At 53.1% G+C, this 15,750-nt stretch overlaps 1 protein-coding gene across 2 annotated transcripts in view; it reads right to left on the reverse strand.

The window, feature by feature from the left end:
- Positions 1–15,750, reverse strand: part of MYH9 (myosin heavy chain 9) — a 105,244-nt gene that overhangs the window by 27,049 nt on the left and 62,445 nt on the right. For both annotated transcript variants that reach the window (XM_034948848.3, XM_034948846.3), the window contains exons 6-14: positions 12,663–12,755; positions 11,993–12,056; positions 11,033–11,131; positions 10,454–10,597; positions 9,773–9,868; positions 8,448–8,566; positions 6,760–6,912; positions 4,391–4,564; positions 2,305–2,478 (exon numbers count right to left, since the gene is read on the reverse strand). In XM_034948848.3, the coding sequence (XP_034804739.1) occupies positions 2,305–2,478; positions 4,391–4,564; positions 6,760–6,912; positions 8,448–8,566; positions 9,773–9,868; positions 10,454–10,597; positions 11,033–11,131; positions 11,993–12,056; positions 12,663–12,755 (1,116 nt within the window). The remainder of the gene's footprint in view (positions 1–2,304; positions 2,479–4,390; positions 4,565–6,759; positions 6,913–8,447; positions 8,567–9,772; positions 9,869–10,453; positions 10,598–11,032; positions 11,132–11,992; positions 12,057–12,662; positions 12,756–15,750) is intronic.

Genomic DNA, 15,750 nt, shown 5'->3' on the forward strand with positions numbered 1-15,750 from the left:
TAATTGGGCAGCCTCCTAAACTAGAGGGTTCAGAGAGACTCCCAGAAATAGATTCCTTTTTTCTCATTTTAAATAGAGATAGGGGCTGGGTGCGGTGGCTCATGCCTGTAATCCCAGCACTTTGGGAGGCCAAGGCGGGCGGATCACCTGAGGTCAGGAGTTCGAGACCAGCCTGGCCAACATGGCGAAACCCCATCTCTATTAAAAATACAAAAATTAGCCGGGCGTGGTGGCACGTGCCTGTAATCCCAGCTACAGGGCTGTAATCTCAGCCCCTAGGGGGGCTGAGGCAGGAGGACCGCTTGAACCCAGGAGACGGAGGTTGCAGTGAGCTGAGATCATGCCACTGCACTCTAGCCTGGGCAACAGAACAAGACTCCGTCTCAAAAAAAAAAAAAAAAATAGAGATAGGGTCTCACTATGTTGCCCAAGCTGGTCTCAAACTTCTGGGCTCAAACTGTCTTCTTGCCTCGGCCTCCCCAAGTGTTGGGATTACAGGCATGAGCCCCTGTGCTCTGCTAAAATATATACTTAACAAAACAAGTAATACAGCATGACATCTTCATTGCAAAAGGTCCCAGAACAATACCCAGAGAGCATCAGGGACCTAGGCCTCCCTCTTCCCAACACAAACTGCAGCCCAGGGGTGCTCCCCTCAGTATGCAAGCGAATGCACGCTGCTGCAGCCCAGGGGTGCTCCCCTCAGCATGCAGGCGAATGCACGCTGCTGCAGCCCAGGGGTGCTCCCCTCAGCATGCAGGCGAATGCACGCTGCTGCAGCCCAGGGGTGCTCCCCTCAGCATGCAGGCTAATGCACCCTGCTGCAGCCCAGGGGTGCTCCCCTCAGTATGCAGGTGAATGCATGTTGCTGTTTATCATGAGGTAGGTGATGCCAGTTTCCTTTCCCCAGGCTCAGACCCTCCCACCCAGGCCAACATCCTTGTCCTTTTAGCAGCCACAGCACAGCCCAGGGAAAGACGCACCACAGTTGATGCCATCGTGCAGGCCCCTTGGTGGGCTTTAGGGTGTTCCTAATTATTCAGCATTACAAATAATCCCACAGCAAAAGCCTTCCTGGAAGCTTCTGCACTGATGAGTGTGTGCGTTTCCCAAAGGTGAGAGTGGAGAAAGGAGGCTCGGGAAACATTCCTTGGTTAATGGTGTAAATCGCTTTTTTGGCTTTATTATTTTTTTCATGGGTAGTTTAAGACAGTTGCTTCCGCAGCCCCAGCAACCAGCCAAGCTAAATAGAAGAGGCCGGCACAGGTGTGCTAGAACCGGGCCTGGACTCCTTGTGGCTTGGGAACAGACCTGTGAAAGCTCCCACATCTCCTCGCCAGTCACCACCAACTAGTCACCACCAACAAGGAGATGGCGCAGCCCCTGCCTAATCACAGCAATTAACTGTTAGGGTCTTTGTGCAGGAAGCACACAATATGCTGAGAAAAACCAGCTTTTGTCTAAGCATGCACCTCTATGGACTAAGTTGGGTCTAAGCCCCAGTCACATGCCGACTGGGAAGATGTCTGCTAGGTAAGTGTTGAGGGCAGGTCCACCACTGACTGACTGTGGCAGACTTGGCAACAGCAGCTGTCACCCACAGCAGTGGCAATTCCCCACACCTCCCCCCGCCGAAACTAGGACATGTTTGGCGATGTCTGGAGACATTTTGGGTTGTCACAACTAAGGACGGTGCTCCTAACTCTAGCGGGTAGCAGCCAGGGATGCTGCTAAACATCCTAGCATGCACAGGAGGGTCCCACAATAAAGAATGACCCAGCCCGCAATACCAGGAATGCCGAGGTTGAGGAGCCCTGCCCCGGAGCACTGATCCATGCCACATGTTGGGCCTCAAGAGCTTGTTTAATCCACGTAATCCTGTACGGTGGGTGGTCATTCTCATTTTCCAGATGAGGAAACCAAGGATCAGAGAGGTTAAGTAACTGACCCGAAGTCAAACAGCTTATGAGTGGCAGAGCTCTATTCAAACTCTGAGCCCATGCCTTTAGCCAAGCTCTGCACCTGGCAGACAGGCCCAACGATAATGCATGATGACAACCAGCCTGGGCACCGCGGTGGAGTGTCGCAGGCTTCTAACAGCATGGAGCAGGTGAAGGGGCTCTGTAAGCTGTGTAAATGATGATGCTGTCACCGGCCACATTACTGGGTGAGTCATTGTGCAAGAACCGTACTCAGGTCACACCCCTGCGTCCCCAGGAGCTACCCGGCTCCTGGTCCTAGAGAGCCTCGACTCCACCTCTCCTGTGAAGATCTGGCCAGCACCTCCCCGTGAGTGCTCCTCACCTTGCCTGCATAGTGGATAATGCAGAAATCAGCTTTGTCCTTCAGCTGCTTGGGCTTCTGGAACTTGGGGTGGGTGCCCTGCTCCTGCATCACCTTCTCCACGAAGCTCTTGTCGGTGGCTTTGGGGAACCAGCATTCCTCGTCCAGCAGGGCCAGAATGCCCGGGGGGCCTGCCTGGAGGAAGCGCAGCATCAGCACAGGTGAGCGCACCCTGGGAGGGGCACCCCACCCTTCAAGAAGCCAAAGCCCGGACATCAGAATCCCCTGAATCCCACAGAGGGTGGGCGACACACTCCCCAGGAGAAGCAAAGCACTGTTGAAGATTTCTAGTTTATAAAGAAACCTCTGGGGCCCAGGCTGCGGCTGACACCTTTACCCAAAGATCCATCACGGTGGTTCTCCAGCATTAGTGAAACCCCCAGTGGGTTTGATGAAAAGTGCAGATCTGCTGACTCGGGGGGCCAGAGTCTGACTTCACAGTGCACTGGGGTCTGCCCAGGAGGCTGCCCTCAACAAGTACCCTGTGATCCTGCCACGGGAGATGCCACCCCACATGCTTTGCGCCTGCATGTCTATGATGAGATGGGATATGTAGGAGGAGCCCCTTGAGGAAGACAGTCCCAGGGACCCAGCAGCCTTCTGCACACTGAGTTTACAAGACAAGAAAGCAGATTTGGACACTGCAGAGAGGCTGACAAAACTTGAAGCCCAGTGGGTTCCTATTAGTTGGAAAATTCAACTGATTAAAGAAAAAAGCTCATTACAAAAGTAAATTTTTGGCCAGGCGCGGTGGCTCACGCCTGTAATCCCAGCACTTTGGGAGGCCGAGGCGGGCGGATCACCTAAGGTCAGGAGCTCGAGACCAGCCTGGCCAACATGGTGAAACTCCGTCTCTACTAATAATACAAAAATAAGCCTGTAATCCCAGCCACTCAGGAGGCTGAGGCAGGAGAATCGCTTCAAACAGGGAGGCAAAGGTTGCAGTGAGCCAAGATCACGCCATTGCACTCCAGCCTGGGCGACAAGAGCAAAACTCTGTCTCAAAAAAAAAAATGGAAATTTTTTTCAAACTGAAAAAACTTTGTCCTAGGCCTTCTGATCAATTAACCATAATCAAAAGAAAACCCAGAGACAGGCCAGGCACGGTGGCTCACACCTGTAATCCCAGTACTTTGGGAGGCCGAGGAGGGCAAATCATGAGGTCGGGAGATTGAGACCACGGTGAAACTCCACCTCCACTAAAAATACAAAAAAATTAGCTGGGCGTGGCGGCGGGCGCCTGTAGTCCAAGCTACTCAGGAGGCTGAGGCAGGAGAATGGCATGAACCCGGAAGGCGGAGCTTGCAGTGAGCCAAGATCAGGCCACTGCACTCCAGCCTAGGCGACAGAGCGAGACTCCGTCTCAAAAAAAAAAAAAGAAGAAAACACAGACACAGAAACAGCTCAGGCTTCATTACAGATCATACCCCCAACAAGCCTAAAACACAAACAGGCGACCCAACCTCTACCTGGCAAGAGGTTTAAGTATGAACTCATTGGAAAGGGTTCCTCTTTTCCATCTTCACACAGCTAATGCTGGCGATAAAAGCACTGCTGCTTGCTGGTTTTATGGGGGGATGAGCCGAGCTTTGGTACGTGTACACCTGGGCAGAGCACTCAACGCCCAGGGTCTGCACTGTTCCATGCTACAGTGAAAGCAGCCCGCGATAGGGCCTTACTACATCCATGCATGGCTGTTTCTTTAAGACAAAGAAATGCTTATCGAGCCCAGCCTTCAGGAGGATGCTGGGTGGTCTTCTGGGACTGAAAACAGGATGCTAGGGCCCCCGCCACATCTGCACCTGGTCCGGCAGCTGGGAAAAGCCCAGCCCACAGCTGCCGCCCAGAGCATCTCCTCTAATGGAGGCACCCACCCAGGCCTCCCAGGCACTGGATCTCAGCCTCGGGGCTTCGTCCTCCGGGTGGCACCAAAAGGAAGGGGAGTTAAGACACCTCCACAACCAACACAGAGCTGAGGTGAGGAGCGGGTGCCCCGGAAGGGAAAAGCCAGAGGCAGGTGTGAGGTCAAAGCAAGCCTGGCACTCACTGGCTTCTCAATGAGGTCGATGCAGGGCTGCAGGTCGAGGCCAAAGTCGATGAAGTTCCACTCGATGCCCTCGCGCTGGTACTCCTCCTGCTCCAGGATGAACATGGTGTGGTTGAAGAGCTGCTGCAGCTTCTCATTGGTGTAATTGATGCACAGCTGCTCAAACGAGTTCAGCTGCAAGGAGAGAAAACAATGTCAGAGAGACGCCAACCCTGCACTAAAGAGGCCCAGACACCCCTTGAGAAGGAGGGTGGGGCAGGGATACAGGAAGGGCCTCCTTGGGCACCTCCATGCCGCTGCCTTTAGAGCCCGGATGCTCCTGGCCTTCCCTTTATCCACCCAGCAGTGGGCGACATTTACTCTTTGGAGCCAGGGACCGTGGGCAGTCTGGTAAAGCCTTTTCAGAATAGTGCTTTAAATTGCATCCAATAGATTACAAAGAAAGTAGTTATTTTGAAATATAATCATCAAAATATTGTGATCCAGTAATACATTGTTTTTTATTTTTATTTTTTATTTTTTGAGACAGAGTCTCATTCTGTCACCCAGGCTGGAGTACAATGGCGCAATCTCAGCTCACTGCAGCCTCCGCTTCCTGGGCTCAAGTGATCCTCCCAGCTTAGCCTCCCTAGTAGCTGGGACCCCAGGCACACACTATGGTACATGGCTAATATTGGTATTTTTTGTAGAAATGGGGTTTCACCATGTTGCTCAGGCTGGTCTTGAACCCCTGAGCTCAAGCAATTCTTCTGCCTCAGCCTCTCGAAGTACTGGGACTACAGGTGTGAGCCACTGCACCAGGCCCTTCTATTTTTTTATTGAAGAGATGGGGCCTTGCTTTGTTGCCCAGGCTGGTCTCAAACTCCTGACTTCAAATGATTCTCTTGCCTCAGCCTTCCAAAGTGCTGGGATTACAGGAGTGAGCCACTGCACCCGGCCTCTGTGCTTCCTTATTAACAAGAACTAGCCATGGGCTTAATAACTTCCAAAATTTTGAGGTAGCGATGCATAAATGACACTACCAGATCTCTGCAACAACCGGAATGCAACACGAAAACATCTGATTTCTATTGGTGACAGATCACAAGTACTGCTAATACAACTGTGGTTTGTATAGTTTGTTCAGTTCGCAACTGGAAAAAATACATGATTTCAATGAGAGGTTAGTAAAAAATAAAGATGTAATTTTCTCATCCCAGCTCATGGCTCCTCTCAAACCTCCCGTGGACTCCAGGTTAAGAACCTCTAATCTACTGTAAGTATCGGTTTCCCTACTAGACCTCAAAGTCGTCATGGGCAAGGGAGATGTCTTATCCTGATGCTCAGGGAATATTTGCTGGAAGAATAAACAGGAAGCACCTGCCCAGGAAGCCTCCAAGAATGTGACCTAAAAGGTCCCATCCTCCCAGCCTGGACAACATGGCAAAACCCCATCCGTACAAAAAATACAAAAATTAGCCAGGTGTCATGCCACATGCCTGTAGTACCAGCTACTCGGGAAGCTGAGGTGGGAGAATGGCTTATGCCCGGGAGGTCGAAGCTGCAGTGAGCCATGTTCACACCACTGCACTCCAGCCTGGGTGACAGAGCAAGACCCTGCCTCAAAAAAAAATAATAAACAAACAAAAGGTCTCATTTTCTCCAGCATTTCTGGTTGAAAATGAGCCCTTCTGTTTAGCTTAAAACACATCTAACTGAGCCTGGGCCACACCTGAGGCCCCATCTCTACAAAAAATGTAAAAATTAGCTGGGAGTGGTGGTGTGTGCCTATAGTTCCAGCTACTAGGGGGCTGAGGTGGGAGGATCAGTTAAGCCCAGGAGGTAAAGGCTGCAGCGAGCTATGACTGCACCTCTGTACTCCAGCCTGAGTGACAAAGCGAGACCCTGACTTTTTTTTTTTTTTTTTGAGACAGAGTTTCACACTTGTTGCCCAGGCTGGAGTGCAATGGCGTGATCTCGGCTCACTACAACCTCCGCCTCCCGAGTTCAAGCAATTCTCCTGCCTCAGCCTCCTGAGTAGCTGGGATTACAGGCATGCGCCACCACGCCCGGCTAATATATTTTTAGTAGAGACGGGGTTTCTCCATGTTGGTCAGGCTGGTCTCAAACTCCCGACCTCAAGCAATCTGCCGGCCTTGGCCTCCCAAAGTGCTGGGATTACAGGCATGAGCTACTGTGCCCAGCCGAGACCCTGTCTTTTAAAAAAGAAAAAAAAAAAAAAAAACCCCACACCCAACCAAAGTCTTCATGCAAAGGAGATGGCCAACTCAGATCGATGCGGGACCATGAGAAGCAGGGTTCTTAACCAAGGATAAGGCAACCAACAGGCCAAGGAGGCAGCAGGGTGGGTAATGAAGGGCAAGGCTCACATCAAAGATCTCGAAGCCGGCAATGTCCAGGATCCCGATGAAGGAGGCGCCCTGCCTCTTGGTCTTGTCCAGAGCCTTGTTGATGCGCAGCACCAGCCAGCGGAACATCCGCTCATAGGTCGCCTTGGCCAAGGCCTCGATGGCAAAGTCAGCCTGTGGGGCACACCCGGGGAGAGTGGTGTCAGATACAAAGGATCTGAAAACCCTCATACCCTATGCCCCAGTAATTTCACTTTTAGAGTCCTCCCCCTAGAGGAACAGCCCTAAGTATGTGGGGGGGAAAAAAAAATCTTCGTGCACAAATATGTTCACTGTGGTGTTATTTAAAATGATGAAAAGTAGAAACAACCTAATATCTAACAATATGGGGACAATAAACTTAGATCTTTTGAAATAAAATGGGGACACACTAAAGGATTTACAGAAAAAGTGATGCTTCAAAATAAGGCAGTGGTCTATGGCCGTACCACCCTAAATGCACCCGATCTCATCAAAATAAGGCAGCAGTCTACGGCCATACCACCCTAAACGTGCCCGATCTCATCAAAATAAGGCAGCAGTCTACGGCCATACCACCCTAAACGCACCCGATCTCATCAAAATAAGGCAGTGGGCAGAGGGGCAGGGGGAGATAAGACAAACGATGAGCCGAGACTCGCCGTGAGTTAGTAACTGCTGAAGCCGCCTACGTGATGGGCACGTGGGGCTCTTTACACTCTCCCCTCTTCTTTGTTTTGCACATTTGAAAAGCTCTGTAATTAAAAGCCAGAACGAGAAATAAGTTTAATTCTTTTTTTTTTTTAAGTCTTGTAGGAAAGAGCTGCCCAACGATATTCATCACTGGGAATTGTTTTCCTTCTCTTGATTTTTCTGTATTAAGAGTCATGTAGTATTTTTGTAATAGAAAATGGAGGTTTCTCCTTAATGGTCAGGGAAACGAACAGGTGGCAATAATAATACGCGATGTCTTTTGAAAACAACGGTCTTGTCTTTCATGCAATGCTTCTGCACAGAAACAGCCGTGAGCTGTCAGTGTACAGCGAATGGGAGAAAGACTAAAAAATGAGCTTCCAAGTATTTTTGAGAGATGGGTTTGGCACCCTAAAAACCCCCATGGCCAGCACCATAAAAGAAACTAGAAACCCCGGAGAGAGGCAGAAAGCGGTCCGCACTGGGCGGGACCTCCACTCCGGGGGCAGGCAGGCACATCAGTCTGGCAGGAAGGAGCAAGCACTGCTGCTCGTCTCTCAGCACACGTGGCAAGCCCAAGGCAGCAGGTGGTAGAGAAATAGCCGCTTGGCACAGGCTCGAGGATGGCGGGAGCCGCCACCCTGGCACCAGAAGGAGTTGAGCTACAGTGGCATCAAGTTCCTGCTTTTATACCAGACAGGACATGCCTATATCCTTGACGACCAATCAGCCAAAATACCATCTCAATGTAAAGAGGCACAATGCAGCCTCAGGATGGCACTTCCTGGGCATGAAGCCTTGAGCGTGCCATGAAGTTTCTCCAGTGCTCTAGATGGGGTTATGCCACCTCTCTCCGGGTTGCTGTGAGGACTGCATCATGGAATCATGTGAAAGTGCCTGACACGGACACCCCGGATGGCCCACAACAGCCTCAACTGTGCTGCTGCAGGGACATTCACCCAGGAGGCAGCCAGCTGCCCTGGCCCCAGAGGACATACCTGCTCTTTAGTCTGCGCCTTCTGGACGTAATCCCTTCCCACCTTGATGCGCGGGGTGAGGATTCCTCTGGTGAAATCGGTCACATTGATACCCAAGAGATGGGACACCTTTTGGGCAGCTAAGATTTTTCAGAGAATAAGAGAGGGACAAAAAGTCCTAATTAGACCCAAGAGAGTAAGTCCCTCTGCTTGACTTGGGAGCAGAGAGGAAGAAAGCTATGGGGTGAATGAGCAATCATTACCAGGACAACCACATCTGGGCCCTTCTTTAGCAGGGCCACAGACACCTAGCACCCCCCAGACTCAGCAGCCACATGCAGGTCAGTGGGCAGGGCAGCTGTACCTCCCCCGAGCCCCACGGGGCAGAGAGGAAGGCGTCCTGACTGGAGGCCCCAGCGGCAGCAGCGGTTCCTCTGTCCACTCTCAGCCGCACACCTCAGAGTGTAAAAGCAGGTCCCTACCCACCACTGGGGCTGAGAGGAGCAGGCCAACCTGGTGCTGGGGCACGGAACAGCACAGGATCCCACAGGAATGTCTTTTTTTTTTTTTTTTTTTGAGACGGAGTCTTGCTCTTGTTGCCCAGGCTGGAGTGCAGTGGCGAAACTTCGGCTCACTGCAACCCCTACCTCCTGGCTTCAAGCAGTTCTCCTGCCTCAGCCTCCCGAGTAGCTGGGATTACAGGCGCACGCCACCATGCCCGGCTAATTTTTGTATTTTTAATAGAGATGGGGTTTCACAATGTTGGCCAGGCTGGTCTCGAACTCCTGACCTCGTGATCTGCCCGCCTCAGCCTCCCAAACTGCTGGGATTACAGATGTGAGCCACCACGCCCGGTCAGGAGTGTCTTTTACAATCTACACACTCATGCGTTACATCCTTAGAGAGACCCTAAGGAGGGCACGTTAAGACTGAATAACTTGCATGGGGTCATTTGCAGCAACCCTAACAAAGGGGCTGAGTCGGGTGTGGCAAGGACATAATTTCAAGATCTCGACATAGTCACGGGCAAGGCTCCCATTAAGGAGGAGCTACGGCAGAAATCATTGGTGTCCTGACAAATGGTTTGGTCTCAGGAATGAATAAGGGAAGCTCTGGTCCACATGATCACAAGTTTTTCTGAAATGCTTACTTGGTGAGAAAAAAAAGCAGGGTCATGTTTACGTGTGTTTTACATCTGTATAGAAAATACCGACAGATATACGGCCATAAACACACCTAACATTAAAAAGAACAGTGTCCGGAATTTCCGCAAGACCTTCCCTCCTGAGCAAATCCATGGCCAAGCACCTGCCCCATTATTTCCGGCGAGAGGCCCCGGGTGTTACCTGTGTTGTCGGGCATGGACGCCTGGTCAGTGTTCCGCTCCTTCTTGAAGACGATGTTGCCGAGCTGAAGAACCCCTGAGATGACCCGCAGCAGGCCTTTGGGTGCAATCAGAGGCAGCTCAGAAGCAGACATGGGTCATGGTGATTCCCGGGGGTGGGGGCCACTCATCTAGAGATCCTCAAGCCAGACAAGCCAAGCAGGGACACCCCCCAACTCCCTGGGGCCACAGGGGCGCCAGGTCTGCATCTAACGGTGTGCGGTGGGCCAAGCCACCCTAGAGGGCTCACCCCCTCCTGGCCGACATGGCCTGTCCGCACCGCCATTCATGCTGGGCTTCACCAGCACAAAGCACCCATCTATCCCCAGCTTCTTCCACACTCCCCGAGACAGGACGTGAATATTCTACTTTCAGCAAATGGCAAGGGCTGTGCAGTGGACCCGAGCCCTGGGCAGTTAAGAACATGTCCTTTGCACCCTTTCTGAATGCCTGTGGTACCACCAGGAACAAATAACCTTGAACCTCAAATCTGAGGAATCATTTTCCCACACACTGAAGGCCTTCCCCTTCCCCTGGCCTCTAGCAGGCTCCCCAGGCCCATCGGCTACCCTGATGCCCCTGAGGCTGTGGGTACCAGCCTTCCTCTGCCCCACACTTGACCACAGGAGGGCCAGCCCTGTACCCATTTGCTCCTCTTCTGGGATGCCCATAATTCTCATGGCCTCCATGGTCTCCTGGAACATGTCCTTGTCCTGCTGCCCAGGGATGGTGACGTGTCCATTGGACAGGAAGCGGTATTTGTTGTACGGCTCCAACAGGAGATCAGCTGTAAGGGGTGGAGGGCAAGGGCGCCTCAGTGAGGTGCTGAAAGCAGAGGCTCCCTCAGCGCTGTGACCTCAAAGGTTGGAGAGACTGGGACAGACCCTGAGCCCTGACGCGCCCTGGAAACCGCAGAGTAGCCAGCGACGTTCAGCTTTCCTCAGTGTCTGAGACTCTGACACTCCCGTCTCCTGGCCCAGGAGAGCGCCAGGGTCCTGTGATTTGCAGCTACATGTGCAACCCACCCTAGCTTTTCTCTGGCATGGTCAGAAACAGAAGACCAAGTCCTTAGGATGGCGCAGAGAACAGGAGTCACTCTCACTTCTCCCCGTTAAACCCAAGGCCAAAAGTTTTCATTTCCCAAATGATGTCTACGGCCCAATTCTGGCAAGAGGCCCAGAGCCCGGCAGCCCCGGTGTCAGGCTGCAGGCCAACTACTCACTCTTCAGGTGCTCTCCAGCCCCAGACAGGAGATAATAGAAGATGTGGAAGGTCCGTTCTTCCTTGGCTTGGCGGATAGCACGAGATTTCTCCAAAAGATCTTTGCAAATATTAAGGAGCAACACAAGCTGGGGAGAAGGCAAGCCCTCCACTGTCCTCATTTTTTTTTTTTTGGAGACAGAGTCTCGCTCTGTCACCCAGGTTGGAGTGCAGTGGCGTGATCTCGGCTCACTGCAGCCTCCACCTCCTGGATTCAAGCGATTCTCCTGCCTCAGCCTCCCAAGTAGCTGGGATTACAGGCGCCCACCACCACACCCAGCTAATTTTTAGTAGAGACAGAGTTTCGCCATGTTGGCCAGGCTGGTCTTGAACTCCTGACCTCAGGTGATCCACCCACCTTAGCCTCCCAAAGTGTTGGGATTACAGGAGTGAGCCACTGTGCCTGGCCAGCCTTCCATTGTCCTCTTATTCTCGTCCAAAGGAACTGAACTTCACCAGGAAGGAAGAATGGCACAAAATGGCAAAACACAGCAAAAGCAAACTACCTGGGTTCTCACCTTCAAGGGGCACGGCATGTCCAAGAGGAACTCACACCTTCGGGAGCCTTGTCTCATTCTTACAGGTAATGGGAACAAGAACATTCCCACAAGCAAAGGCTAAACGGTGGCACGCGGGAGAGTGGCATCCCCCAAACGCCTACCTCTGGGAGCCACACTAGACGGCTTTCAACAGCTCCATGCCATTCAAAGCACAGGTTATCCTGCCTGTAAATAAGGAAAGCCCTAAGCTCTGTGTTGGGTTTGCACTAGCTGATCCTGACAGTCCCCTAGCTCCACAGAGAAGGTGTCAGGATGGGCCCATAAGGGGGAAAGTGCTGGAATCAGGAGGCAGCTTCTTCTCTACAGAGGTCATGCCTCCCCTCCGGATCCAGAACTCTTATCCCAACGAACCACAAGGATACAAGTCTCAATGTTGGCTCCAACAATGTAGCCATTGACATCAAAGTTGATGCGAATGAATTTGCCCTAAGTAAGAAAGGATAGCAAGAGATCAGGGGTGCCCCTGACATGGGGAGCTAGAGAGCAAGGGGGAGACCACAGCCCCCCGCCCCACCTCCAGTGGGCACAGCTTGGAGGGAGAAAACTCAGGGACAGGACCCATGTACCAGGCCGGGGCCCCCTACGCCCACACCACACGGGACCTCAGGACTCAGGCGCCACACTGCCTAAGGCCATGAGCCTGAGACAAGCTGATCCCACACCCAGGTTCCACCGCAGAGGGGGAAAGAGACCAGTTATCTGGAAGTGTTCCTCTCTGCCTGACCCGGGAACTAACTGGCTACTGGTGACAGCTAAGCACTCTGGGGCACAGCAGGCAGCGCCCTCACTGGCCTTTCCACCTCTCATGAGAGAGGCTGAAGAAGCTACTCGTGGCCTTCGTCCTTAAGAGGTGCAGGGCAGGTCCACACCAACTGGCATTCGGTCTGGCCTAGTCCACACGACAGGCCAGATAGCACCGAGTCTGAACCGTCCTCGGTTTTGAGGGGAGGGCACCCAGGAAAAGGCACCATGAGCCAAAGCTCCGGGCAAGGCCCTCTGTCCCCAGAGCCGGGGCGCCGCCGCGCTACTCACGAAGCGGGAGGAGTTGTCATTCTTCACGGTCTTGGCGTTCCCGAAGGCCTCCAGGATGGGGTTGGCCTGCAGCAGCTGCCGCTCCAGCTCGCCCTGCAAGGAACCCAGGGACGCAATGAAGGCCGGGCAGCGACCTGGGCTGCCGAGCCTGCCCTGCCTGGAAGGGGGACGATGGCAGAGCCGTGTCAGCATGTCCAACGTGCCAGGAACAGAGGTTTCCGGGTGGGCTCCAGTGTGCGACTCCAACCAAGGCCAGGCCCCGGTATCATCCAAGTGCGGCCTTCCCGCCAGGCTTTGGAAACCTTGGTCAGTTTGAACTTACTTCCATGGCCCTGGAAACGGCAGGCAGGAAGCTCCCTCAGCTCTAGGAACCTGGCCCTGGAGGACCCATGTGAAAGCAGCACTTAAACTAGGGAGCCGGCGGCACAGACACCCTGGGACAGTGTCTCCACCCTGTATACACCAGCTTCCCTCTACCTCCTTGCCTCTAATCCTCACATTTTTATTCCTTTTCATAGGAAAAGCAAATGAGGGGATCGGATCTGGAAAATATACACACTCATCTCATCTGTGTCCTGATAAATGCTTCACTTTCTGTACCAGCCCCTCCACTGCCGCGTCCAAAACCACCATGACAGGCAGTGAGCACGCGATCCATGAGGCCCACTTTGGGCTCCAAGCTGTTTACTGAGAATGTCAATAAATCCTACTCTGAACTCCAGGGTGCTTTGTGGTAGACAAAATGCACCCTTGTGCCTTCTTATCCCTGGATCCCCACCATACTCATGGGGCAGGACAGAGCAGCCCCATTTCACAGAAGAGGAAGCTGAGGCCAAGGGAGGGGTGCTCAAGGTCATCCAGCTATCAATCAGCAGAGCGGGGTGGCAGAATTCCAGTCCCCTACCTAACCTGTCAGCCACTGCCCTGTCTTTGCACCTGTGCAGCAGGCCCATGCAACCAGGGATTAACTAACGCTGGCTAAGGAAACTAGGGAGTTGGTTCCCCTTAATGCCTGAGTGCCCTCTGGGGGAAAGAACATCACACAAGGGCCAGGCAAGGCTTTGTATTTATTAAAGACTGGAGTCAAGCCAGGGTTTTCCGGGAACAGCAGCCGCCTGTGAGTGATGACAAGGAAAACTAGGAGGAGTAGGAGCTCCCAGGAGAGCCATGGACCCTGGCCTTACAAGCACACCTGCCACAGACGAGACCCATCTGCAGGGCACCGGGGACACTCTGGAGTCTAGCCGAGCCAGATTGGAAGCCCACCTGAGACCACAAGGGACACAGCAGAGCCTCTTCCTCTGGCAGCCCTCCTAGGCCAGGACCCCCCAACCCAGGGCTAGGAAGCCTTCCGCTTGTGAACCATCCAGACAAGTGAGGGCATTGCTCTAGTGCCCGCCCCTGAAGGAGGGTCAGCAGGGCCAGGTCAGAGGGCAGGGGTCAAGCCCACAGAGCAGGCTCTACGTGTGCGCTGGGCACCAGTGGTAACTGGACACCGGGCTTCCACCCACAGGCCTCGGGCGGGCCTGGGAAGTCGGCTGAGGCAGCCCACGGAGCCAGACTTGGATGAGAATGGCTCCCCCACCCACTACGCCGTTCCTCTCAGAGCACAGGCCAGGCTGCCAGGCTGGCTGAACCGCCCCATTCCCGCAGACAGAAGGGAGCGCGGCCCCTCCATTGCCTGTGCTCGCCCTGGCTGAGAGGCGAACTGAGGCCTCTGTTTGGGACCACACGCTGTTGCCGTGGAAAGTGGGGCCGCGGGGCCAAGTCGGGAGCAGCCACTTCAGATTCCAGAGCTGTGTTCCCTGCTGACAACAGTGATGACTAACCTATGGCTTTTTATCTACTGACATCTAATTGGGCACAGAAGAGACTTTAATTTTTCAATGAAATCTGCGTAACATGAAATGATGCGGTACTGTATAAGGTTTGGGGTTACCCATCGGTTTCTGAAGGGCTTCACTGGGTGGTGTTTCTGCCAGTGGGCCCCAGCTCGTACACAAATAACAGAGCAGGGAGAGTCAAAGGTCACCATTCAGGCTCCGGGCATCTGCCTGGAAAGCCCCTTGGACCAAGCTCTGCTTTGCCAACCTGCAGCCCCGGCCAAACCTGGCCTCCCCCACAGCAAGGTGAGGTCTGGAACAACCCCTCTGCTGGTGTTGGGAGGGTCAACTCGGTCACTGCAAGTGAGAGAGTGCTGGCTCCCAAACCAATTCAAGGGTGTTCCGTGCTCCGGCGGCCTGTGGAAAATCACAGCACAGCTTCAGGCAAGGAAATCAACCAAACCGGCCAATGGCCTTTCACGCTGACAGCCTGAGCTATGACTGGAAGACTGGGGCAACCTACTCCCTCACTCTAGTGGGCTCAGGGCAGGGACGGGGTGCCTACCAAAGTCTGCTTTTTGACAACGTGGCTCCCACTGTCACCCCCAACCCCAGCATGCTGTCTTTGCTGAGTGCTGCCTTCCCCTCTACAACAGGAACCCCAGATGTAAGGCATATGATCTATTTCACTGCTCTCCGTGTCCTGTCTCCTGTCTTCCAGGACAGGAACTCCAATGTCACCCTCCCAAGAACCAGTCACATACTAGGCAGTCAATAAATACTTGGGAAATGGATTTTACTGCAAATTCAGAGATGGAAAAGCACAGCTAGAGAACTCCTAACCTCACAGCTCTGTTTTTAAAATAGGCCTCCTAAAAAGAATGGAAAATGGGGGGTAGGGAGGGAGAGAGGGATGGAGAGAGAGAGAGACAGAGAGGGAGACAGAAGAAAAGAAACTTTATTAGTTTCTAAATATAACTCCTGACGCCCCATGGAAAAAGATTCCAAACGTCTTGAGAAGCTTGGCACATGAAAAGTTACTTTTGGTTCGGTTCCAGAAGACTGTACTCATTAGGCCATTCTGCAGGCCACACCCCAGACCTGCATGCAGACTCACACCCCTCCTTACTTACGAAGGCCGCACACGGCACGCCAGTAAGGTGGAGCCACCGGGAGCGGCCAAGCTCCCCTGACGGCTTCAAGGAACACCACTGGCACTTAGCTTTCACAGGGGAGGTTAAGAGTGTGTGCTTGAGAGAGAGCAT

The sequence above is a fragment of the Pan paniscus genome, chromosome 23 (genome assembly GCF_029289425.2).
Source record: "Pan paniscus chromosome 23, NHGRI_mPanPan1-v2.0_pri, whole genome shotgun sequence".
NCBI classification, from domain to species: domain Eukaryota; kingdom Metazoa; phylum Chordata; class Mammalia; order Primates; family Hominidae; genus Pan; species Pan paniscus.